The sequence below is a fragment of the Dermacentor andersoni genome, chromosome 4 (genome assembly GCF_023375885.2).
Source record: "Dermacentor andersoni chromosome 4, qqDerAnde1_hic_scaffold, whole genome shotgun sequence".
Classification (NCBI taxonomy): domain Eukaryota; kingdom Metazoa; phylum Arthropoda; class Arachnida; order Ixodida; family Ixodidae; genus Dermacentor; species Dermacentor andersoni.
In genome coordinates this window covers 97,350,961-97,376,740 of record NC_092817.1, presented here as the reverse complement: position 1 = coordinate 97,376,740, position 25,780 = coordinate 97,350,961, and the positions used below count along the sequence as shown (strand labels likewise).

At 45.5% G+C, this 25,780-nt stretch overlaps 2 protein-coding genes across 7 annotated transcripts in view; one reads left to right on the top strand and one right to left on the bottom strand.

The window, feature by feature from the left end:
* LOC129386278 (uncharacterized) overlaps positions 1 to 16,917 on the top strand; it is a 29,804-nt gene extending 12,887 nt beyond the window's left edge. Inside the window, exons 3-4 of the mRNA XM_055074064.1 lie at positions 13,129 to 13,162; positions 16,657 to 16,917. Coding sequence (XP_054930039.1) covers positions 13,129 to 13,162; positions 16,657 to 16,785 — 163 coding nt within the window. The 3' untranslated portion in view covers positions 16,786 to 16,917. The remainder of the gene's footprint in view (positions 1 to 13,128; positions 13,163 to 16,656) is intronic.
* The window catches only part of Octalpha2R (alpha2-adrenergic-like octopamine receptor), a 743,760-nt gene that overhangs the window by 22,229 nt on the left and 695,751 nt on the right, over positions 1 to 25,780 (bottom strand). The window contains exon 1 of one of the 6 annotated variants that reach the window (XM_055074063.2): positions 23,766 to 23,912. The exons of 4 other annotated variants lie outside the window; for them this stretch is intronic. The gene's annotated coding sequence lies outside the window, so the exon portion shown is untranslated. Of the gene's footprint in view, positions 1 to 23,365; positions 23,744 to 23,765; positions 23,913 to 25,780 lie in introns of those variants that run through there. One more of the 6 variants, XM_050183532.3, reaches the window with a different exon arrangement.

The window sequence follows — 25,780 nt, the reverse complement described above, 5'->3', positions numbered from 1 at the left end:
AGAAATATAAGGAAGACGACAAAAAAAGTGAGAGGTGACATCTTTAGAAGTTCAAGAGGAGGAGGAGTCACAAGAAGCAATTCCGGCGGCCGCATGGTGATCACGATTCTTGGTGCTGTTGTGCAAAAGAGAAAGAAGGAGCTTCCTGGCATTCTGAATCAAAGGAGAATTTCATTTGGCAGATGATACAAATTTCTGAGCAATGACTATGGGAACTGTGGGAACAGAGCGCAACATATTAGACATCGCACAAGGATGCCTTCAGCTTCGAAATTTAAGGGCTATATTAAAAAAATAAAGCATCCTAATTTTATAGAATAATACCCAGTATTTATGCATTTATTTATTTATTTATTTAGTTAGTTATTTATTATCAATACTTTTGCCGAAGAAAGGGACAAGGAGTGCCGAAAAAAGTAATCGGCCACGCTTGTCTCGTGTTCCCCTCTTTAGAGTCCCCTTAAGGCGAAACTTTAGGATAAAGGAGGCCTCGGACGACACCAAAAAAGTCGGGAGCAAAGATACAAGAACAAGAATGAAGCATAGGAGGAAGAGAAAGCGATAAACATTGAGCGAAGACGAGACTTCAATCTCGTAGCGATGACGCGCTCTTATCGGCGGTATTTCCCCTCGAGGCGCCCATCTATAGGGGTGCCGGCGAAACGCGAAGCTCCCGGTCGACGACTGGGACACAACAAAGAGGGGACAAAGAGACGGAGATTGGTTCAGACGGGCCGGGACGCGGTGTTCCGTGTCGTTAAAACGGTGCACCGTTCGTAGAAGCCACAGCGTATGCGTCCGCTAATGGGGGATATGTCTCGCTTGCACACGTATTAAGCTCTGCGGTACGACCGTACTTCGAAAATAATCGAGTTCCACAGCAATTTCTCAAGGTGCGCAGTCGGAAGCAAATTAGATACGGGAACATTGCTTCGCCGCTGAGAAACATTTGCGTCCGCACAGACAGTTAAGCAGACCTCTCTCTGTTGGACATTCGAATAAGAGTTCTCATATATTATTACAAATGGAAAGATTGACTCAACCAATGAGTTGGTTATACTGCATAGCTATATATGCACAGTGGTGGAGAAGTATATAGTGTAGAAAGCCGGGTTGGAACACAAGACAGAAAAACAAAATTGTACGTAGACTATCCTCAGTGAGCTATCTGACTGATGTGTAAGCATTTCGTAGTAACGACGTGGTGTTGAGCGATCCTGCGCTGGCGTGTTTGGTATCATTGCGAGAACGACCGCGAACGAATCGTGAAACGGAAAAGCACGGTTTCAACGCCGAAGTGTTAAGTGCGACCTGCACGAGACGACGCAGGAGAAGCAAGTAGAAGCAATGGCCACTCGTGTTAAAGAGAGCCCGCAGTCAATGTGGACGTGAGGTGAAATGACGAGGGAAATGTAGGAGACGAAGGAAATGTATGCAGCTTTCCCGGAAACGTCGGTATCGGGCGTCGTCGGCACGGCGTCTTTCCTCTTGTTTGTTACGTTCGGCAGCGTGTTGGTTTAGTTTCCCCGCTCTGCGCACTGTCGTGCATTTGTTTCGGGCGTAATCTGTATTCACGCTGATAACTCTGTTATCCTGCGTTTTCGTTCTTCTTGACTAAGCGGCTGCGGTCGTCTTGGCGCCATTACGGTAAATGCGACAGCCCTGCGGCGATACCAACTGCTGCGGAAGGCGGTGCAACGTGAATTGATGAAGCGAGCAAACCACTGCAGGAGGCGGCGCCAGGTGCGCTGATGACGTTCCGATCCGAAGCCACGGTGTCTCCACAGTTCTGGCGCCTGCCTGATTGTATACACGTCACGTGGTCACAGAGACGTGCTTGTGCCACTGCGCGCGCGATATTCGTCGCGTTCTTCCACAGCTGACTGGCACAGCTGGACGGACAGTTTTCTCGACGGGTAACCATAGAAATGCTTACGCATTTAAACCTTCAACGTACAAATAAGATATGAATCATTGCAGTGAGAAGTTCTTTACACGTTCGTTTATCGCAGGCCCACATGTTGCCGCCTTTCACTTCTGTTGTTTGAACGTTAGCAAGCCTTCATGCATACCACGCTCAGGAACAGGGCATGCGTCTGAACGCTCCCTGTTCTATAAGTCTCGTGATGACGATTCTACGGTGAGGGGAATAACAGAGTACAGAATAACATAAGTAACAGAGCGGACTTAAAGCGGCATACCAAAGATGTTTATGGAAGCAGCATCGCTGGCGCAGACATCTTGAGAGGTTGTGTTGAACCAAAGTATGCATCGTAACTTTTATCGAAATGAGTACATATGCTCGACAGTCAACTCACAGATTTCCCGGAAAGCAGAAACGCAATAACCAGGAAGTTATTTTCGGCCTCTTTTTTTTTTCTTCTTCATGGAAGAGATAAACGCTTCTAAAAGGTTATAGTTGAATACACCGCCGCATGGCGTCGCCATTAGCGCCGCACTTTCAATCTAAGTTTCGAAGCTGTCTAATTAGCTGTCTACGTAGACTGCCTTAATAGAACACACGCGTAATCGTCAGTAGGTCTACATTTACACTAAAGGCCAATTCGATTCACTTTGCAAACCAGTTCGTTGCCATTCAGCAACAGTTCCCTGCTCGTGTCAAGCCCGGCCGGCCTCTCGCCTTACACGAGTACTTCGCCACCTGTCCCGCAAGTACAGGGAATGTTGCGAGTTCTCATTGTTCACGAAGCCTGCACCACACGAAGCGAGTAGCGACATGCTGACGACGGCGACGCCACGATGCCCTCGGGAAAACGAACAGCGAGGCGAATCACTTCCTGAGATAGTTTCAGAAAGTGCAGGCGAATCGCAAGGACCTTAACAGGCTCTCTAAACAGCATAGCTCCGGGAAACACGCAGTGAGCAGGGTCAAAGCAGCCCAAGGTTGAGTTTCATGCTCTCAGATTGGGCCATAATAGCCCAACAATTGGCAGTGACTTATAGTGTTACTCGGGTCCATATAAACGGTTCGCATTTAACGGCAGCTTACTTGCTGGTGCGCGTGCTCGGTCGGTTGATGACAGACAGCGACGAGTTAGGCAAAGCGTCACCGCACGAGCTAGAGCTCCTTCAGGCGCGCTCTTTATGAAATGTATTGCAGTTTACTCCAGTTAATTCGGCCGTTAATTGCAGTACGTCACGATTTGGTTGAATTATCCAAAAGGTCAAGTATTCAAGTATTTTTTTATGTCGAAAGACCGAGTGTTCTGAGGCGCCAGACTCGCCCAGCAGTATGAGTTATATGTATTCAAATCTTTTTTTCGAGATCGAGAGAACCTGAATAATTTATTTCTTGACGTCGATGAACAACGCCATGTTTAACGAACGAAGAAGAGTGCTGAATATTGGGGCGTGGCACGACAAGTGGGAAAGAATGGCTTCATGAGCGGAAGGAGCGTCAACCACTAAAATAAAAATTAAAAATATGAATAAAACAGCTTCACGCTCAGGCAAGAAGTAGCGCCGGCTGCTGAATTTGCTCTCTTAGTCTGTTTAAGATATTAGTAGCCGCCGTGCGCATGAGAGGGAGCCAGTGGCGGTCAAATTAACCGGTCAGCGTTTGAGATAACCAAGAGGCGTTTAGAGTATTGGTGAAAAAAAAAAGAACAGGGAAGAGATTGATATGATCGCATCCGCTACAGGGATAAGTAGCGGTACAAAGCAGATAATGGGATGTAGAGGAAGAGAAGAAAGATGCATAAAAGAAATGCTAGAATGAAAAGCATGCATAGCATACCTAATTAACGTATGCATGCTCCGTGACGATTTGTTACCGCCCCCTTTCACGGGGGATGGCAATAAATAATCATCATAAAAATTAACCGAGGAGGCGTTCTTGCGCGTTCACAATATGCAAGTTTTCCTTCCATAGCAATGCGTGGTTTCTTGCCGGGATTTCCCAGTGCTTTCGAATTAAGCGAAAATACGAATGAACCGAGATTGAATTAACAGGTGTCGACCACACCAGCGTAATTTTGGTGCTGTGTCACCACGCAGATCTAGTTAAATGAAGTACGGTCGAGGGCTGAAAGGGTGGTGTTCCATGTGACTGTATGCTCAGGTTGTTAATCACACGGCACGAAATCTTTCTCATCTGTGATGACTGCGTGGGCATTATAGCGCAAAGCAGACGCCTCACCGTCAGTTGGTAAAAACTCGCCAACATCGCCACAGAATATAATCAAACTCATTTATTAGAAATTCGCAAGGCGGATGTACAATAATAGAAGGAAATGTTGGAATACACGTGTAAGTGGCACGAATCGACAAAGGTGTACTTTCGCGCAACTTTCACACACACGCCCGCACACACACAAAAAAATGCCGACTTTCTTTTGTGTATTTATGTACGAAATCTGTATGCAATTTTTTAACATTGGTTGCATTTGCAAATCTGACGCGTGTCCGCATGCTTTCTCCTCGCTCGTCGACATCTTTTTGCACGAGTAACCTGTTTACTATGGCCATGCATCAATCGTCTAGCTAGGGCCAGCCTGGACAATATGCAAATCCATATAAGTTGGAAATTCGTGGGCGTAGTGTTGTTATAATCTATATATGGTCATAACATGTCCGTAGGTTATGAACATGCAAATATAGTTAGTAAAACGCTGTCAATATATTAACGGCCACGTCTAGAGATAGCCAATGGAGCCTTTTAAAATGTATTTTAGGACATTTTAGAAAATTTGAAAGCAATTTTAAATGACATTGCAAGAATACAGATCACGCAGCCTATCGGCAGTACGAATCTATATGTTAATAACGGCTATACGCCCTGACACCCGCTGCAGCTACGGCAACACTGCACGCTTTTTTCCTTGTGAGAGCATATATCCGACTTTATATATACGAACTTGACCGCTCCGAATAAGAAATGAGACAGGGATAGAAAAAAAGATAAGTAACGGGTAGCGGGTAATGGAAGAGAAAGCGGAGCAGCGCGGGGACGAGAATGAAACCAAGGAGTTGGCTGCATGCAGTATAAGGGCGACACTCGGAGAGAGAAGAAGACGGCTCTTTTATGCGTGGTCCACAAACAAATGCGACGCGGCATATAGCGTGTCCGCGATAAATATCGTCCGCCCGGAGGAGGCATGCATTCGTCAGCGATGCAATCTCGCCGCGATGGTAGCGCGACGGCGGCTGGAAGACGCTGGGTGCGTCGCGCTTCTCTCTTTTTTTGGTTGGTTTGTTTAAAGAAAATGAAAAACGCCGAAAATAGGGAACGCGCGGCCGCGGACAACGGCGCAACTGGCTGTCCGGCGGAAATAGCGGTCGCTCTGGGGTGGGAGTATGGCGGGATGAATTTTGATCTCGAGCCACTTTGTGTGCCGCTCTTCCGAGACAGAAAGGAACCGCGGGAGGAGAGAGAGGAGGGTCGGGAGGAAAGGGAGTAAAAGATGGAAGGACCTGGCAGCGACGGGAGAAAGCTTTTCTTTATTTAATTCTTTTTTTTTTTGCGGGAGAGATTTAAAGAAAGAGAGGATGGCGGCGGTAGTCGAAGAGCGCGAGATTTATGTTGATCGTCATGGAGCGATGAACGAGCGGCCACGCAGAGGGAGGACCCACGTGCCGAGCTGCAGGCGGCCGTCTATTTTCTCGGGCGCCAATGGAAACCTCCCTTCGCGTTTCGCGGTTGGATCCGTACAGCGGAGGCCATACGGGGATACATCTAGTTGGTTGTCGTGGTTGTTGTTGGATCGTTTATTACGTGCGCGACTCAACAAGCAAGCATGAAAAAAAGGACCACCCACAGGGAGCCGTTCCATCAGGGTGGGGGAAAAATAGGACGGAGAGTCTTAACACACACTTCGATATATATAGAACGCATGGCCGGCTATGCCGGCATGACTGAAGATTGACGAGAATGTTACGATAGCCTCTGTTTGTGTTGGTGCCTCTTTTTTTTTTAATTTGAACATATTTTGCTAAAACGGTCTTTGAGTAGCGCTATTACGTCTCTCCTTGGTGATTAAGTTGATGGACGGGAACATTACAGCTAGAACTTAGCTACACTCGCAAGGGTGCAAAACTCACTGTTGAGCTGCTCAGGGCAGGTATATTGATTGCGCGTTTGAAGTGCGTCGACTACTCAAGGCGCGTCCACGTACACAGCTGCGATCATGCACGAGACCGCTCGTCTAGCGTTCACCCTGCAATAGCCTTCACCAAAATTGCGGCGAAATACCCCAGTGCACTTCCTTTTCTTTCTTTCTTTTTCTTTTTCTGCAATAAACTGACACTATATGCGTTGCTGGACAAATAAAATGCCAAAATCAGTAAGCCCCTTGATAGTCAAACGGCGCACAATGTTCTGGAGGTCACATTATCAGATTACCGGGTTCCTTTCGTTGCCCGACTGTGTACAACATTTGCAAACAGCTACTCGCACCTTGCACGAGACAACGAGAATCGAGACGTATTCGTTCGTGTCCGACACATGGGCATACCACGGAGTCGATCGCGTTCCGAGGGCCCGGTCGTAAACCGGATATCACATATCGGTTTTCAAGTGGTGGAGATAGGTAGGTAGGATTAAATGGAGTCTAACTAGGAAGGTTAACAGGCAGTACGCCTCCGGCCACTCCATTTGAATTTTTCTGGCAAAATTAACTTGCTTTCAAAAGCGAATACAAGAAAAAGAAAGAAAAGGAAGAGAATGAAAAAGGACACCATTGCACACGCATGCACTAACGCAGAGAAGATGGGAAAAAAATGTATGCAGCATCAACAACGAACCAAAGTCACTGCGTAAAATCGTCCCTGTAGTATATCGAGCTCACGTCCATATACTTATTAAATGAGTTTTACACTGCACCGAGATCTGTACTTTCGAGGACACTTATTGAGCAATGTCCAAATATCGTCCCAACCGACAGTAAATGATTGACAAGAGCTCGAAGCCTGAAGCGTAGCTGTTGCTCTGGTTGGGTGTAAGGGGCTGCGAGAAGCAACAGGTGAGCTATGTGCTCGCCCGCCACTCCTCAATTACACGACGCGGACCTTACCGTGAATTTTAAAGGGGACGTGCTTTGCGTAAGTCAGAGAGAGAGGTGAAAGTGTTGAAACAAGTTTTCCGCGCTTCGCGGTTATTTTCACAGTGACGGTTACTGTAGTGTTGGGCGCTAAGTATAATACACAGCGCTGCACGTATATGCTGACGAAGTTCTGTTGGAGAAGCATTCTCACGGAGAGCAATCTTTGCCAACACTGTGCGGGGCAGGATTCAGAGTCCCAACGCTTCAATTGGGCAATAAGGTATATGCCGCGTAGTGAACAACCCCAGCTTGAAGTTAGTAAAGTAGGTTTCTTTAAACTTATCCGAAGAATCATTGCTCGATCGTTTACTCATTCCGCCCCCATGCGGACACGCCCACAGACCAACCGCAAACTCGCAGAACGGCATGGGCAAGTTAAGCTTTCTTCATTCAACTGACACGCCTCGAATTTATCAAACTTTTTCCAGCCTTTCGTCGTGATCTTCGAAAACCCTACGGAATTGTACCAGCTATTATTACATTATACATTATAAAAATAACCACCGCACGGTGCTCCGCATTTCGAATAGTCATGGAGGGCAAGTGCTCCCGTGTACTTCAACCAGCACGGCTCGTAGGACGACGTTCGCAACTCATCCGCCCTGTAGTCCAAACTGCCAACAACTTGGCACGTACTTTGAGACGAATTTTTTTCAGCCGGGGCCTATAGCTTCGGCGAGCCTATATTATGGCGTCCGATTGACCATGCCGTATATCGCGGTCGATATTGTTTTCCCCTCGAAAGAAAAATACTCCGTGCTATACCAATACAGACCCGGGTAACAGTGCTGGCACCGCTCTGTGCAAAGTAAACACGCCTTTTATACAGCCGGGCAACGCCCATGCCGAACACACCAGCCCGGAACGCGTTTCCACGCTATTTTCCGCGTGTTGCATCGGAGGCGCGATCGACGATCGGCCCGGCGTTGGTGTTGCAGAAGCTCGCTCGCACTGCGGAAACATGCACGGGGAGTCCTGCGCAGTCGGTCCATTGTTCTTCGTCTCCCGCTACACACTTGGCGCTTGCCTGAGCGGCGGGCCGTAATAGACTGCGGCCGCATCTTCGACGCAGAGGGGCGCCACTCCTTACGCACACACACACACACGCGAATGCGCGCGTGCCGGTCCATTTGGCTCCCTCGCGGTACAGGGTGGGGGGAGGGGGGGGGGGGGGCGCCACGCTGGTACACCGCTGCGTGGCCGACAAGGGGCTCGCCTCGTTCACTCGTCCGCTCCTCCTTCGTTGCCCTTCCGAGCGCTGCTCCTGGAGCGCTATTCGTCACGGCAACGGAAAACAAGGCGTGACAGCTGCATGGGAAGCATCCATCGGCCGCCCGATGGCGCCCGTTCTCCCCAAACTCGGCTGTTCTTCCGACCTATATACGTTGACGAAGGACTCGTGGCCCCCCGTCCTTGCAACGAGATTTTTTTGTTTCGCTCTTCGCTCCGCTGTCTTGTTTGAGTGTGCGTGTGAGAGGATTGCATGTATACACGTCTGTGCTTTGTGGTCAACCTTCTGGCTACCTGTAGCGCTTAAACAGGGGCACCGCTCTGTTGGCACCACACTCTGTAAAATAGACACGCCTTTTATACAGCCGGGCAACGCCCACGCCGAAAAAACCAGCCCGGTGTGTTAATACTGATTTAGTGTCGCACAACGGCCTAGAATGTGCGAGAAAAAAAAAAAGAAACTACATGGATGTAAAGAAAGAAAGGTACCTCTACTGTCGGCTGTCAGTATTCGTCGTTATTGTATTCTTGAGGAGAAGGACAACTGTAGCCAGCTCTCTAGGCAGCGGCAGTAGAATGCAGAACACAAATGTACATACACGTTGTAAGAGTTTGTCAGCGGAGAGACCAAGCCCGCGGGTTCGTTTGCGGTAATAGCAGTCGTGTTTTAATGTATGGCCAAAACGCGCGAGCGCATTTTGTACTGAGATATATGATTTAAGAACATCGAACTGTACGGGCTCAAAATTAATCCGGAGGACTCTGCAGTGCGTTGCCTGCTGACTTCGCAGGTAACAACTCTCCAACTTGATAACAACCTTATGCTCAAGATAAGGTAAGGAACGAGTTAAATAATCGGCTTTAGCTTACGATGTTGGTTCACAAGCTCTATAAAGAAGATGTACAGGGTTCCTGATGGGCTATTTACAGATATTTTGAACTCAATGAAGGGGAAGCGGCATTGGAGAATTGAGAAGGAAAGAAGAGCGACATATAGTGCGTAAATTATTGCCTACTTAAATATACATGTACAAGAAGGCTTGTATAAAGGTTGCGGTGGCGCCTAAACACGAATCTCTTAAGACGATACCTAGCGTATTATTACGTGAACATTCACATTGTCTCTCGCAGCGCTGCTTCTGTAAAATATTTGCTAGAGAACAGTCTTTTATTGTGGCTCACATGAAGATTCATGACAACTACCTGCAGTCAGGGATTAGGAAAACAAAAATGCAATTACCGAAGAGAGAGCAGGTTAATCAAGGATTTGAGCGTTGTCGTATGAACGTCAAAAAGTAGAAAGCAAAAAAAAAAAGTGTAACGAACGAATAAGTAGGAGCAAAAAGAAGAGAAAAGATAGCGCGTGACTTGAACATCATTCTTTGCCGAATCAGGACCATTCGCTCCGTCCTCCTCCTATGGTGGCAGGCGAACTAGCTCAGTAAAATTGCATGTTAAGTCCTTTTTTTTAATATTCTTTCAGTTTTTTTACAGAGAACGGCTTGGCTTTATTTACTTGGGTGCTGGTGGTTTATTCCCGTCTCGTGCACGGTAGCGTATACGGCCGCCACTGTCAATCACTGCCTCGTGAGTGTTATCTACCACATATATATATATATTTAAATCCTATTGAATCACCAAGTGAGAAACAGTAGCCGTCACCAGTAAACGGGCACAGCTCCTCCATGTATAGGTATTTCAATTTTAAAAACAATCTGCCTCGTGGGACAGAAGATAGCCTTGTTTAGCACATCTTTGCAGATACGCTACCCAGTTGCGTATCAAAGGTCCGCGCGCGTTAGAACCAAACCGGAACGTTCAGTATGATTTGCGCACGCACGTATATCGTACTCAAGTGCTGGCTGCGCACTCTCTTGTAGAGCGCTCTCGCGAGATCGTGTTGCCGGCGAGAGTATCAGAGTGTTCCCCAAAAAGGCATTAGTGTCCGTAGTTTTGTCCAGCTTTTGCAACGCTGCGCGATATGACGCTGAGGAAGACGCTTAATCAAGACCAAAATTTGCCGGGAGTTGTCACATCGCGATGCACAAGGAACGCGCAACTAAACGCGGTTTAACGAACATCTTACTTGCTTTACACAGCACCCTTAAACAATTTAAATAAAGGGAAAAGGAAAATAACTGATAAGTGTCCTGTTCGATTATTGCAGAGCGGGCGCGCCCCCACACGCAATAGAAAATTGCAAAGCTTTAAATCGAGTCATTGTTTACGAATTTTTTTTTTGTACAACTTGAATGTCTATAGCCTCTCTTAAAAGGGTTGCGACCGGTGTCCCAGTACTTTCTCCACAAATAAGCACCCCGTACCTTGTCGTTGTCGGCCCGTCGTTAGGGCCGCGATGCAGCACATGAAACGGATGATCGTAAAACGTGAACGCCACCCTCAATGATGATCTTTTCCAGCTGGGATGTCTGTGAAAATGCACTGCTCTTTCTCTACAAAAAAAAAAAAGAAAGAAAGAAAGAAAGTCCGCCCGAAATGGAGCTCGACTTACGCCAACGCAGCCCAACGCAATCTGTCTGCGAAGGATTATTGCGTAAAAAGTGAAACGCGCATGCAAAACGGTGCACTGCAGGATTGTCTCAATGCACTAAATTAACCGATGCACGGGTCGTTGTTGGCCTATAAAGTTTTGTAGTTGCTTGCTCCTACGGCATCAGCCACGACTTGACAGTGTTCTAAGTAGAACTCCGTTAGCTCACCACTCGTGCCATGCGTTTATAGTTTCGGAACTTTAGGTGGAGCGGCGTTTAGGACTTGCCACCATACTGTGCGCATGCGCACAGTCGTGCATGCGTGCGGTTTTTTTTTTTATCAATTCGCAATGACAAACAAGCAAAACAAGCAAACAAACAAACACGCAAAGAAGGAAACAAAATAAATGTTTCCCTGACTTAGCCCAACCATGCCGGAAGCGCCTAGCCTCTTGGCGTATCATGCATCCGACTTCCTTCAATCGACGTGCTGCTGGCGAAACCTCCACGGGAACCTTTTACAACTACGTGGTCATGACAACACCCCGAATGGCAAATAAACGCGCGGTGGTCTCTGCTTCACGTCGCTGCGGGACGCCTTATCTTGTTGGGCGCAGCGATGGTGGCAAGAGCGAGATGTTCCAGCCCCGAGTGCCGTCTTCCGGTGTTTACTCTATACCGCGTGCATAGAGAAGCCCGGGAAAGCGCTTCCAAACTCTTCGCTAGAAAACCACGTACGCCGACACATTTATGGGGGTCTGCGTTGAGAACGGTTGTAGACGCGAAAATATTTTAAGCGCCCTTGTCCGCATTTCCGTGGCTCACTTTATTTAAGCTCGTAACCCATCGTATTCTTGTATAAGCAGGCAGAACTGAGCTCATGGCAGGTTGCGAAGTCTAGTTTTTTATGGGCCCTATACAAAGAGGAGCTGGCTAGCGCAGTTTTGACCAGACCTCGAGCATGGGATATTTTTGAGGGATCCGAGCAATCGTCTGCTGCTTCCGGGTCCTCACGGAGGCAAATAACATATGCGTTACTCGTGTACGAGTCATTATATACGAAAGGCTTTGCCCCTAAAAACGCGCCTTGTGGCTCGACACTGTTTTCGTCTATCAGTATACTAACAGGCTTGACGGCGCTGCAATGCGTTGCTGCTCCGCATACGTCGTCATGTTGCATCCCGTAATGAACCAACACAGAATGAACCAAGTAGTTGCTTACGTAAGCTGCAAGTGCACCTTAAAAAGGGCACTTGCGATTAACAAAGAAGGGAAGCAAAATTAAGATATCCCGATGACGGTGCTCTTAGCCGTTCTACCCACTTCTGTGATCGCTGTAGCCTGTAGACATAGGGTAAGTTTTCGGAACTGTGATGGCGGTGGTAGTGGCTGATGTCGGCCGGCAATCGCTCCACCTGAGCCTATCTTGCAGTGTCATTGGGGTATTTACCACCTCTGAAGCAAATTAGTGTCTCTAAGGAATGTAAGAATACGTGAAGCTCCTCTCTTTGCAGACGAACTACTCCGATTAAAGGAACGCTCTGCTTGAGAACCTACACAAGAAAGACCTTCCGCATACATGCCTGCAGCGCCTTGCGTTTTCAGGACTCCCGCTTTTCATTTGGCAATACCCAAACACTTTCAAAAACAGTTTTACCGATCGGCTTCAACATGTTCGACGAAATACCAGTGGCACGGTTGGTTTGAAAAAGCCGTAATACTCAATACTCCGCTTTCCGCTCATTGACGTGGCAGCTTTCGTGCTGTTATGCTGCTGAACGGGGCGGACAAATACGCATTTGACGCAGCTGAAGCTCAAGCTTGCAGTCAAGCCAAGCCTGCCGCCGCACACGACGCTTATTTTATCAGCAACACTTCGTCGCAAAGTTCTCACATTCACCGAAGGTGACTACTACGTTTCTCAAACCTGAACAACGAGATTGTTTCTGTAATTTTTTGAGAAACACGCGTCTTACTGAAACTTTACAGCTCGAGTGCGTCTGCACCTGTGTGGGTGTACGTGGCGTTTGTGGGTTTGCACGATCCCTGCGTGTATTGTATCATTCATCCAACTCCTGAAGTATAGCAGGTTGGGCAGTAACCCAGACAACCTTTTCTAGCTTTCTATTACAAACAGCACCTATCTTTCATTTATCTCTCTCTCTCTCTCTTTACGTTATTGAGTACACCGAGTGACATATGCCTACGGAAGACCACCCTCGTAAATGAACAACCTTATCAACAGAGCACTCATGACGGCAGAAAGAAATAGCTTGGTCATCGCGTACCTCAAATGCCAGCATGTGCTTGTCAATTTGTTTTCTCTTTCTTTTTCGTTCTCGCAGCTTCTACTTGGAGGAAATATTCACTCCACTGAAGGTAAGTGCATCGAAAAGAGACCGCTGGCACCGAGAAATAACACTCAAGAGATCGCACAAGGCGAAGCTTGGCGTGAAAAAAAAAGCGTTTTCCTCCTATAGTGTAAGAAAGATAAGGTTGCTAAAAAGCCGGATGCCCACTTGTCGACTTGAGCACTCTGCCGCGAAAGGACGTAACAAAACACGAAAGAAAGAAAGAAAGAAAAAGAAAGAAAGAAAGAAAGAAAGAAAGAAAGAAAGAAAGAAAGAAAGAAAGAAAGGAGGAAGTCTCCATAGTGGTCAAATCGCACGCATCGCCCGGGTAGTTGGCAATTGAAAAACGGCGTATGCCCTTATCAGCGTGGAGTGTGCGGCGCTGTGTATGCGGGTACACCCAGGTCAACACGCGTTGCAAGCGAAATGGAAGAATTTCGCGGGACGTACGCAGAGAAATACGGCCGGCGTGTCCGCTGGATTGCTAGCAGAAGTGGAATGCACTATACACTCTTAAACGTCTCTTTATGCCGGGAGCACATAAAGCAATTGTGAACAATCTTTTCACCGCAGTGTTTATAGGTAACGACCACATTAATCCGTTAGCTGTACTTCCTGTCAACGTCTTCGTTTTTCGTCAGTTCCTTTTTCTTCTTCATTTGAGGTGAGGCTATAGGTTATCAGATTAGTATAGCATAGCTATAGACGAGACCGGATGTACTCTGCGTAAAGGTGCTTAATCCCCCCAAAGCGGAATGTTGTTAACTAGACAAAAATGCCAAGTAAAAAATGAAAATGAAAAAGAAAACGAAACGAACGATATTTTAGTTTTGTATCTGTTCTATAAATGTATGTTTTGCAATACACTAGTCACATGAGTCCTATCGCAGAAATCACAGTAATTCATGTTTCTTTTTGCTTTTGTTTTTCGTTATATAAATGACTGCTTGGAATTTTCGAAATTTTTATTTAATCGAGTGAACTCATTTCATCATATGATGCCATTATTTAAGCATGCATCAATTCATCATTTCTGAAGAAGCCGGAAACATAATACTTGCGTAAATCTCTAATTTCACTGCAATCAATCAATCAATCAATCAATCAATCAATCAATCAATCAATCAATCAATCAATCAATCAATCAATCAATCAATCAATCAATCAATCAATCAATCAAACGTGTGTATGGTGTCCATCTACGCCCTACTCTTTAAAATAAAATTATGGGGCTTTACGTGCCGAAACCATGATCTCATTGGGGCACACCGTAGTAGGGGACTCCGGAATAATCTGGACCACCTGGGGTTCTTCAACTTGCACCTAAATCTAAATACACGGGTATTTCCGCATTACGACCCCATCGAAATACGGCCGCCGTGGCCGGGATTCGATCCCGCGACCTCGTGCTTAGCATCCCAGCACCATAGCCACTAAGCAACCACGGCGGGTAGACACATATTTGCTAGACGGAATAGAGTAGAGTATTCCACTGCGATGACGTTGAAGAAATGGGAAATCTAACCTAATAAATAAATAAATTGCCTAGCCTATCTCCAGTTGCCCCAAGTATTCTCCGTAAAAGCAGCTTCAAGCGCAAGTAATGAAAGTAGCTTCAGTGCAGCTAGTTGCATATGTCTAGAGCAGAAAACATACTTAAAGCAGAGTCGTTGGACAGCATTTTGTTTCTGTAAAAAGGAAGAAAAAAAGAAAAAAGTTATATATATTTAGACTTCTCGCGGTACTGAATAATCTCCTGTGGACATTTTATTAATGTGCCTGAGGACATTTCCATGCAAGAGCAAATATGGATCACATCCTAAATTATGTATTATTATTATTATTATTATTATTATTATTATCATCATTATTATTACGTACCCATTTGTGTTCGCTAACAATGAAATTGTTGTCAATGCCCAAAAAACAGAACTTGTTTTCGCTCTCCACTCAATACTGCTGTAGTTAACATGCCTCTCTACTTGCATGAGTCGAACTGTGCTTCTTGTAAATGTGCGCCTATTCCATACGTGTATTGTGTGAAATGTCTTGGAATATCTTTCGATAGTAACTTATCTTGGCAACATCACTTATCACTAATTTTTTCTAAACTGAGGTGGGCCACTTGGCTGTTGTTTAATATCAAAAGTTTGTCACCGTTGTATGAAAGAAAAAAAAATATTGTATATCCACTGGGTTACAGTGTGTTGAGATACGACATTACAGTCTTCGACTTCTGTTCGGATCGTTAGAGATGCAAGGTAGACAGGATTATAACAAAAATATTTATAAGAATGTTGCCTACAATTCCCCAACAGTAACAGTTGCAAATATGGTCTATCGAATTTTCAATCTTTGCTTATCTTAACAGTCGTCGTCAAACATTTTTGGCATGCCGCATTCAAACAAAAGACATACCACCACAAGGGAACTTAGAAAACACGTTCCCTACGTAGTTCCTCGTTAAGCCACAAAGTATGGTGCAGCCAGACGCTGTGCATATGTGCCAGAGAGAGAGAGAAAGGCAAAGGAAAGACAGGAAGCTTAACCCGAGATTATCTCCGGTTGGCTACCCTGTACTAGGGGAGGGGCAAGGGCAAGCAATAGGTGGGAGAGAGAAGGATAAAAAAAGAAAAAGAAAAGCCTAAACGCACACACGCACGAACTGTTTCTGTGGGCACTGTCACGCAGCCCGCAAAGGCGTTCCTAGTCTTACGCAGTGTCACCGTACAGTCCTACGTCCCACAGTTGTACACATATGTGCCAGACATCTTTAACAAGTTACCAGATGAAATCATTAACGCGACTTCAAAAAGCACGCTGAAAGAATTAGTAAATGAGCTATAATGAAATTAGCTTCCAGAACATTCATGCAGCGTAAGATTTACTTCTTCAATTTTCCTTTTTTTTAAAGTAGACTAACCAAATGTTATTACGTTCTTTTCCATCTCTTGTCATTAATTTTTTTCTTTGTTCTACATGTCTCACCAATTTATGTATTTTTCCTTTATCCTAGAAACCAACTAAGGCCTCGACCGGCCTTTTTGTGCTGTTTTGCATATTTGCTGGCAGTAATTATTATTATTATTATTATTATTATTATTATTATTTGAAAATGTATACTTAGAACAGTGAAATAATTAATTACCGCAGTAGAAAATAAGTTTTGAATTATACGTTCACAAACCGTTTTGCATGCTAGGGCATACTGCAACTCGCTACCGGTTTTCATTTAATTTCTGCATTCTCTGTTCACGCGAGTTGAATAACGTGCCATAGCTTCGCATATAATTAGTCCAACATACTTGGAGTCAGACTTTGAAGCATTCTTAGAGAAATGCTTCAAGCTAATGTGGGTGCTGCAATACATTGCAGCATTGGCAAAGTGTACGTGGAAAATAAAACGGAACGAGAATAAAACCGAAAGAAAAACTTTAATCTCTCAGTGAATTTTTTAATGGAGTTTTTACACGCCAAATGGAGTGGCCCTCGTACTCATTGACTTGTATTTGTTCTTTCTAGCACCACGTGGGTGGCGCTGGGAATCAGCATGAACGAAGAAGTCTAACATCTTCGCACCATGAAGCCAAAAAAAAAAAAGACATAAAACAAATAGCTGTGTTGTCTACGCTGTGCAAGCACGGTGCTTAACAGCCCAGGTATTCAAAAAAAAAAAAAAAAAGATCGTTCATATTATTAAACGCGGATACTGAACTTGCTAACCGAAAAAAATTGACATTACCACGAAGCTGAATAAAGCACCAAAAATTTCTTATTCCCATGTGATAATATTGTCGTACATGAGCGTTACCCTTGCGTGTGACCATTTTGTTTACAAAAAGTTAGAAGCGCTTCCAGCGGCAGTGTATTACGGAATTTAGAAAGTCAGCATACCAGAGTTTAGGTTTACATTCCCCGCCATATTTATTTCCTTGAATTCTAGCACTTAACGTTCCGATGGCTCTTCGAGATTCAAGAGATGTGAAATGGCTGGCTGTGTGCCTTGGCTATATATTGCCGTACAACTATTTAGCATATGTAGTACGGCCTTTCATGTCCAACCGTAACACACGAGCGTAATGAACCGAGTATGCATTTTTTTCTTTCTCTTTTAAATGCCCACTGGTCAGCTACAATTCCAGTTGAAAACCTGGCAGAGTATAATCTATCTGAAAGCAAACTCTGCGCGCCTGGCATCTTTACAATAACCTAGGACTAGAGAACGCTTTGCTTAGGCTCAAGGGCTAACGGGCTGGATCTAGTCGGGCCCGGGTCAGGTTTGAAAACGGCGTGGCGGGCTCGGGCGAGGCAGCGCATGGAACTTTCCGATTCTGGCTGGGCTCGGGCCAGAATGCTATTATTATATTATTATAGTATATTGCCCTCCAAGCGCACGTATACCCGTGCTCCTCTGCATCATGCTTTATCGCATTCCTCGAAGCACGGGATCCCGAAGTTCTCTGTTGGCCCACGGGGCGATTTCGTAAGGGGCATTTTACATAGCCGACTTTCGCTTGAGAAGCCGGCCGGAATATGGGAGCAACGCAATATCTGGGGCTTGTAACAGTATGGAGGCATACGCAACATCGAGCCCCAGAGCGAGTCTGCAGTCCGACTATAGTATGCCTGCACTCGTACAAGCTAGGTACAGCATAATATCAAGGGAAGTTACTGCGTTTCCAGGTAACAATGCTGATATTTTATTTTATTTATGCGTAACATGTGCTCTCTTGTCTGCTATGCAGGCAGGCATAGAGCACCCGTAGCTGTAGAAAGGGCTGGAAGAGGAAAATTCCTAGAACGTTGCTTCGGTTGTGCACTTCTTATTATGTTTTCGGAAGAACGTGTACAGCTGCTACCACTGTCAAACATTCTGGGCAGAACCTTTCTTCTTCTTTCTGACAGAAAATAGCGATGATCGGCGGCGGAGAAGAATGCCATAAGGTCACGATAAGTATATCGCCAGCCGACTCTAACGCGTTATGCACTATAGTATCAGATAACTTATGCTAGTTGCATTTGTCTGAGGCTCAGAACGTCAACACCTTCTTATTGAGCACCGCTGGTGCTTTGCACAGCATGGAAGTAGCTGTGTCAAAGTGGTGCCAGCGAGACATGATCTCCTCTTTGGGATGCTGTCAGTACCCCGATCGTCCGACTACATTTCTTAGCAATGTCGTTTCCTTCATATTAATTTTTGTGCATATCTCCGAATTATGCGGCTCTTAATTTCTTCCTAACCTAACACCAGGCAATTGCAGAAGGGTTGAAATCCGGGCCAGTTGGTACATACTTGAAGAAAAAAAGAGGAGAGGTGTGAACCTCTCCTTTTTTTTTTTTTTTTTTTTATTGATATGATATAAGGAGATGTTGGCGCGCAATTTAAGGCGCCGGCTACTCCTTATCTCTTGGGTGGTTCTGTCATACATCATTCAGGGTTCATGGTTACATATCAAATAATCTTTTCACACAAGCACCAGGACGCAACGTTTCCACAGGAAGACTATGACGTAAGGAAAAAAAAAAAAAATGTCTCCACACTTATGTAGTCGAAAGTCTCAAAAGTACAAACGGTACTGTCGCCTAATAACACATTCTCTAGTCAGCCGGTCAGCGGGTACATACAATATACATGGCAAATGTCTCCACACTTATGAAGTCGAAAGTCTCAAAAGCACAAACGATACTATCGTCTAATAACACATTGTCTAGTCAGCGGGTGGTATATACATCGTGTAAATATATTAGCACATACAGTCACAAGAGAACAGTCAACATTACATAATTCCCAAACAGATCCATATATAGAGTGACATTGAAATGAACAGAACAATGAAAGCACTAGTAACGTCCAGCGATGCCGCTGTCCTCAAGAAAAGTCTTTAGTGCTTTTAAAGCGCTCTTCTGCAGGGCCGTTGTTGGCCAAGGGCCCAAAAGTTTCCTTAGACTGAAAGGTCTGCGGTCTAATTTGCTTAGCGCAGATTTAAGTCGACATCTTGGTGTGTCGTGATGTGGGCAATCTAGAAGGAGGTGATATATATCTTCATCTAGAAATCCACAGTCACATTCGGGGGTTTCCGCTCGGCCAATTCTGTGTAAGAAATGCTTTGTGTAGGCAGTGCCTAGCCTTAATCGATGAATAAGCGTTTCCATAGTTCTATGTAATGACAATGAAAATTTGAATTCAATAAATGGATCAATATGATATAAGTCAGAGCTCTTAGAATTCTGATCAAACCAAGTGTTTCTAGACATGTTGAAAGACGTTGTCCTTATAATGCAACGTAATTCATTCTTTGATATTGGGAGCGGAGCCGTATCATCTTTCAGGTGCGCTTGTCGTGCTGCTTCGTCGGCTGCTGTGTTGCCAGGAATGTTGCAATGCCCTGGTATCCACTGAAATGCTATTGCATGTTTCGCTTCGCTTGCCTTTGTGAGGTTTTTAAGTGTTTCATATATTATACTGTCGCTGTATGTTTTCCCCTTTGTGCTGCAGAGTGATGTTAGAGCCGCCTGTGAATCGCTGAAAATTACCCATTTTTGCGCTTCTGTTACTGACAATATAAATTTTACCGCACATAGGATTGCGAACAGTTCAGCCGTTGTGGACGAAGTCGCACGAGATAATTTAAATGATTCTTGTTTGTTGAGGTGCGGTATAATGAATGATGAAGTTGAAGAGGTTGCTGTACTGGAGCCGTCTGTATAGACGTGTGTGTACCCTGAATACCGCATATATATCTGGTATAGTGCTAGTTGTTGAGCAGCTTGAATGAACATGTCTCTTTTGCTGAATATCCCTTCTACTGACAATTCGATTTTTGGAACTGTAAGCAGCCATGGAGGATATTCAATGTCTGAGTTCCAAAATTCATTTCCTGGCAATATGTGAAGATTTTTTTGAATTTCTATATGAACATAACTTCTATCTCGTTTCATTATGTCTAGAGCCAATGGGTGGTTTTTATGCTGGGTTTGAAGACGGAAATAATGCCGGCATGTTTCTGTAGTTCGCATAACTGGAAATGGTGATTGGCGAGCCTCAGCTATTACAAGAGAACTCGAAGTAGCTCGTGGAACTCCTAGACATAGGCGTAGTCCTCTAGCTAAAAGTCTTTGAAGTCTCTCTTCTGACGTGTGGGAAAGTCCGTGTAAGATGGGCGCGGAATATGCAATTTTTGTGTTTTTTGGCTGGTTTTTTCCTTCAACCAGGCAATTACCTTGTGTCACGGCGGGCAGGCGATACACGCCTCTGCTTCTCGTCGCATAACTATTCGAAAGCCCTATTTTCTTTCTCTCTCTTCCTAAGTTGACCTCCCCTGGAAACGCCACTCTTTTTAGCAGTCAGGTCACGAACACGAGAAGAAATTTATGAGCGACTCGACGGCCCTCGCGGAATACGGCACCCATCCCCGCTCGGCGTACACTCGGCCAACTCACAGGGCTTCAGAAATGATACGCTTTAAATGCTCTCCGTACATGCTCGCTTGAAACAGCAAAATGTGCCAGCATGCGGCGTCAACCATGATTATATAGCTGGCCGGCAGTGGAATCTTGCATTCGCGCTCTCTCTGCTCACCGCTGGCCACGGACGAATCGGGGAGCGAAGTTAGGTGTCTCGGCGATCAGAATTTAGGCACTCTGTAGAATCCGCCGTAACCGCAGTCACGGCCCCGTCAATGCTCGTCGACATTGGGCCACGATACCACACGTCTTAAAGGGAACCCCTTCAAAAGTTGCGCCAGTGTGTGTTTTCTAAGTAGGCGTGCTGAAGGAGGTGCTATAGATACTGGAGGAGACTACAGGGCTACTTTTTTTTCCCTGACGCGTCGTTTCTTTTTTTTTTCGCAGCGCGCGCGCGCGACCTTGGCGAATCGTATCCACGCTGCGAAACGCCCCGCGAACGCTAGAACAATCTGCTCACGAAATTTTCAGGCGTAACATCTCGTTAATGTCACGAAACCGATTAGGTCGTCACATCGTGTACGTTGGACCACGGGAAATTTTATGTCTTTCAGAAGCCGTGGTGCCACATAGAAACGGCCCCTGCGGAATGTTAAGGTGAGCGGGACAAATTTCGAGCAATAAATTACTACAGTACTTCAGTTGATTGATCGATGAAGCCTGAAAAAACAGCTGTTGAAACTCTAGACAAGGCACTAAGGTACGTTCAACATACATCCAAGAAAATAAGAAGTACTCCTGCATGTCTTAGCATGTTGAGAGTCGCATGTGTGCGTTCTTTTCCCGTGTATGACTGAAGGGCACGCGCTACAGAGCTGCTGTAACCAGTTTCATTAGTTCAACGTGCGCGAGGACGAATAAAAAAAAAAAACACGATCAGATTTTCGTTAAATGACAACTCCAAAAAAAAAATTGCACCAGAACCTTCCTATTGAAAGCTAGCTGAAACATCGAAGCGAAGCGCTTTAGTGAGCCACAATAAAGCACGCAAAAAAAAAAAAAAAAGAAAAACGGACGATACGTTGCGTTTCGCCACGTGTGTCTCGATCCTTTCCGTGAGTTTTTTGTGGCTAAGCAGCGCGTTTAACTTTAACATGTACTGCAACCAACTCTAGCCCCAATCTTAGTCCTTCCTTAAACCTTGGATATCTTTTTGATTCGGCGAAATAATCCTCCACGCTGAAAATGCGTCCCTTGTATATGTAGATCGTGGCACAACACATCCTTAAACGCAAGCTTCTCTGGTGATACTTGCCAAAGGAAACTCCAATAATCCCACGTGACTTTCACGGAAATTGTGTGGCGTTTATACGAAACCCGTGCCAATTTCACGCAGATAACGCGAGAAAACATAGATTAACACGTTGAGTTATGGGACAGCAAAAAGAAGCGTTTCAGTAGGGCACACCGTGTCACGACTGCTCCCTCGTGGCGAGTTTGTTCGAGACGAGTTTCATTCTGAAAAGATTAAAGAGAAGCCAGGAAGGTATCGAGCGTCTGATGCGGCGATGTTCCGCCTATTGCCTTTGAAACGCCACACGCCGAGTAATAAGGTGCGCGTTACGGAGAAGTTCCGCCTGCCGTCTCTGAATGGCTTGCATCGCAATTTGGCCCCAGTGCAAGTGCAATACGTTTGTAGTGCCAACACGCGCGAGACTTACATGTTGCGGATATCAGGTATTCCCTTTCTTTCGCAACCATCACTGCCCCACTTATCGAAAGAAACACCCCGCTTGCCATATCTTGGTCACGTTTCTTGAAGACCAAGTAGGAAGGTCGAGAAAACACATTTTGTTTCTTTTTTTTCCCCGGCGCTCAACATCGCGCTAAGCTATATCCTGTTCTGACATTAACTACAGAACAAGTGGTTTTTTTTTTAAAGTGAAAGTGAAAGTTTATTTTCTTTTCAACGAAAAGAGGGCGCCAACACAAAAGGCAAGAGCCTGACAAGGTCCCGGTCACCCGTAAAACAGCTGGCATTGTGCATAAGCACTTCACAACAAATACACAATGAATTTCTCAAGCATTGTAAAAGCATGAAGCAGTAAGTTAACATGCACAAAATTTGTACAGGAAAAGAATAAATTGAATACACAACTTATCGTATTAGTGGTGTAAAGACACAATATCTTTTTGATACAAACATAAAAATATCAGTCCTAAAACAAAGAAACAATATCACAGCTTACAACATGTGCGTTATAGAAAAAAAAAAAAAACATTTGAAAGGTAGTAAATTGAATACAAATAAATACAAAGTATGTCGACTAAATAGATGTATCATTCCGTTTGTTCCAATAGGTATTTTTTAATTGTAGATTTAAAGCGTTTTTGTGGAAGGTAATACTCAGTTTCAAAGGGAAAGTTATTTATTACCGTGGGAATCTGGTAGCATAGTGTTTGCTTGCCATAATTGGTGCGTGTGATAGGAACAAGCTTACGTTTCGTACGAAATGCATAACGGCTGTTGGAATTATCTGGGCATGAAAAGAATAATCTATGATGATGGATGTACTTAAGTAGACAGAAGTTATATACTTCTTTTACTTTAAGGATGCCATATTTCTGAAATAGCGGTAACGTAGGTAAATCTGAAGGTCTGCCATGAAACCCTTCAATGGCACGCATAGCGCGTTTCTGAATTGAAATTAACTTGAGGTAATTGCTGGACGTCGTAGTTTCACTCCCGTTATGTTTCCCTTCTGCACAAGAAGGATGCATGCACGCTAATGATCATCGAGGTACGATATTTCGTCTATGGGCCTACCTTTTTCAAGCGAAGATCCGCGGCCGACCTGGGCGCTGCGTGACACCGCGATGCACTTTTCACAAAAAATAAAATACTGACGAAAAAAAATAACGGTCCTTAGTGAAATCAGCAGCTCGCACCACGCGCCACGAAGGAAAACTACGGTGCCTCGCAGTTTTCGACGGTGAGGTCTCACTCGCGCTTTCTCTGCAGGTAGGAGAATGGCACAGAGAGAACCAAATGCACGATGCACCGACAGCGCGCCGCTTCCCGATACGCGTTTGCCTTCTCGCAGGTTCACCGGCGCAAGTAGTGCCTCAGACGTCCCGTTTGTGGAACGAGTGAAGGAAGGATCAAAGAAAGGAAAAGAGATAACGGGTGAGGGTGACACAAACGAAGGAAAAAAGAAGAAGCGTACCGTAACAAGCTGAGAGTGGGAATACTAAGCGGGCAGCCCCTGCCCGCCCGCTCGCCCGCGAGACACCGCTGTCTGCCGCGACGCCTCTCCAACCAACTTGCTGGCAGACAGGGGCGAGCCCGTGTGTGCGCTTCGCGCCGGAGCGATGACAAAGGAACGTCCTCTCCCTGCTCACCTTCGCACTCGCCGGCGAGCTCAACGTCGACGTCGTCGCAGTCGTCGCCGGCGTAGAGCACGGCCTGCGCGACGGGTGCTGTGTACACAAGCGTAGGCGCAAAGTATGTATGCACATTCCTTTCGTCGCCGCCCTCTCTCACGCGTTCCCAACACCTTAACGTTACGAAAGCACACCGCGCGCTTTCACCCGCCGCTTGTCGCATCGACGGAGAGAGCGCGTACGTGTCGGGCCGTAGCGGATGGCGCAAAGTTGTCGGGAAGAGAGAAGAGTGGAGAAAACGTGGCGCCAGTGTTCGGAAAGCGGATGCTGTGTGCGAAATACCACATGCCGTAATAAGAAGAAAGCACAGGAAACCGGCGAAGAAAACACGGATGGCTTCAGAGAAGGCAGCTGGAAGTGCGTAGCAGCGTAGTTTCGTTTGAGGCCAATAAACGCGCATGGAACGGGAAGTGGGCAGATACATAGATATATAGATATCTGTCTATCGACATACAAACAGATAGATAGATAGATAGATAGATAGATAGATAGATAGATAGATAGATAGATAGATAGATAGATAGATAGATAGATAGATAGATAGATAGATAGATAGATTTGTGCATTCGTGTCTAGGTCCTGAGACGTACTCGCAGACGGAGCAACGACGCTTGGGTGACCACCAGTGCATGAATAAACTGGGTGATGAGCGAAACTGATGAGCGAAGTGATGAGCGTCGCTGTGTTGTTGTCACGTAGGACTCCGCGTGCGTTTGACTTTTTTCACGCCGAGCTAGTGAATGGCATAGATAGGTGCACAAATGCTGACGGTGTGGCGGGTTTAGTAACATGAGGGTTGCGAAAAGGGGGCAAGCAGCGTAACAAAGACGAGTAAAAGGGAACAGAAACGACGAGGTATTTCATCTTTGTGAAACCAGCATAACACGGTGTCAAACAGAGTGAGGCAGAGAAAGAAGAAGAAGAAGTAGAAATAAAAAAGAGGGGAATCGCGAGGAAGCGAAAACACGGGCTAGAAGATTCGCCGTACAATAAAATTACGCCCACCTCCCGCAACGTGTAATAAGCCGCCACGGCTGCACGAAGTTGGCGGAGCGTGAAAAATACGCGGCAAAAGAGGCGAGGCGGGGGCGACGCTCTCCGAACGTGCCCCGAGACGATTGCGAATTCGCAGGCGAGTCACACAGAGCGCGAAATTAGTCGGCGACAAATTGTTTCGGGCGTGACCGCGCGTGTCCTTACGCACAAATTTGAAAAAAAGAAAAGAAAACGTAAAGTTGCTGCAAAAAAAAAAAAGAAAGAAAAACGACGCCATATATTATTTAGAGCGCGAGCCTAAAGCGGCCTTGAGGAATCAAGTTCGTGTCCTTGGAATGCCCGGAATGCCTAGATTTACTACCGCTACGCTTGTCTCTCTCAGTACATGTATATATTTTTTTACTTCCAGGACGTTCTCTCGACTCTGCGTCTCTTTGTTTTATTTCGGCGAGCTTTTGGAACCCCTGGGCTTGTTCTACTTTCCCCTACTCGCGCAGTGCACATGCCACAAGTATAGTGCGTTCTCTCTGGTTCTCTCATATATATATATATATATATATATATATATATATATATATATATATATATATATATATATATATATATATATATATATATATATATATATATATATACGCAAAACGATGCAAGAAGAAAGGAAGGACGGACAATGTCGCTCTCCTAATGGCATGTAGGCGAGTTAGGAATATTCTTAAACGCCCCGCCGTCGGTCCGCTTGGAGGAGAGGTTAAGGGCATTAACTCTTCGCAGCAGCCGTCGCGGGGCCCTTTATCGTTGGCTC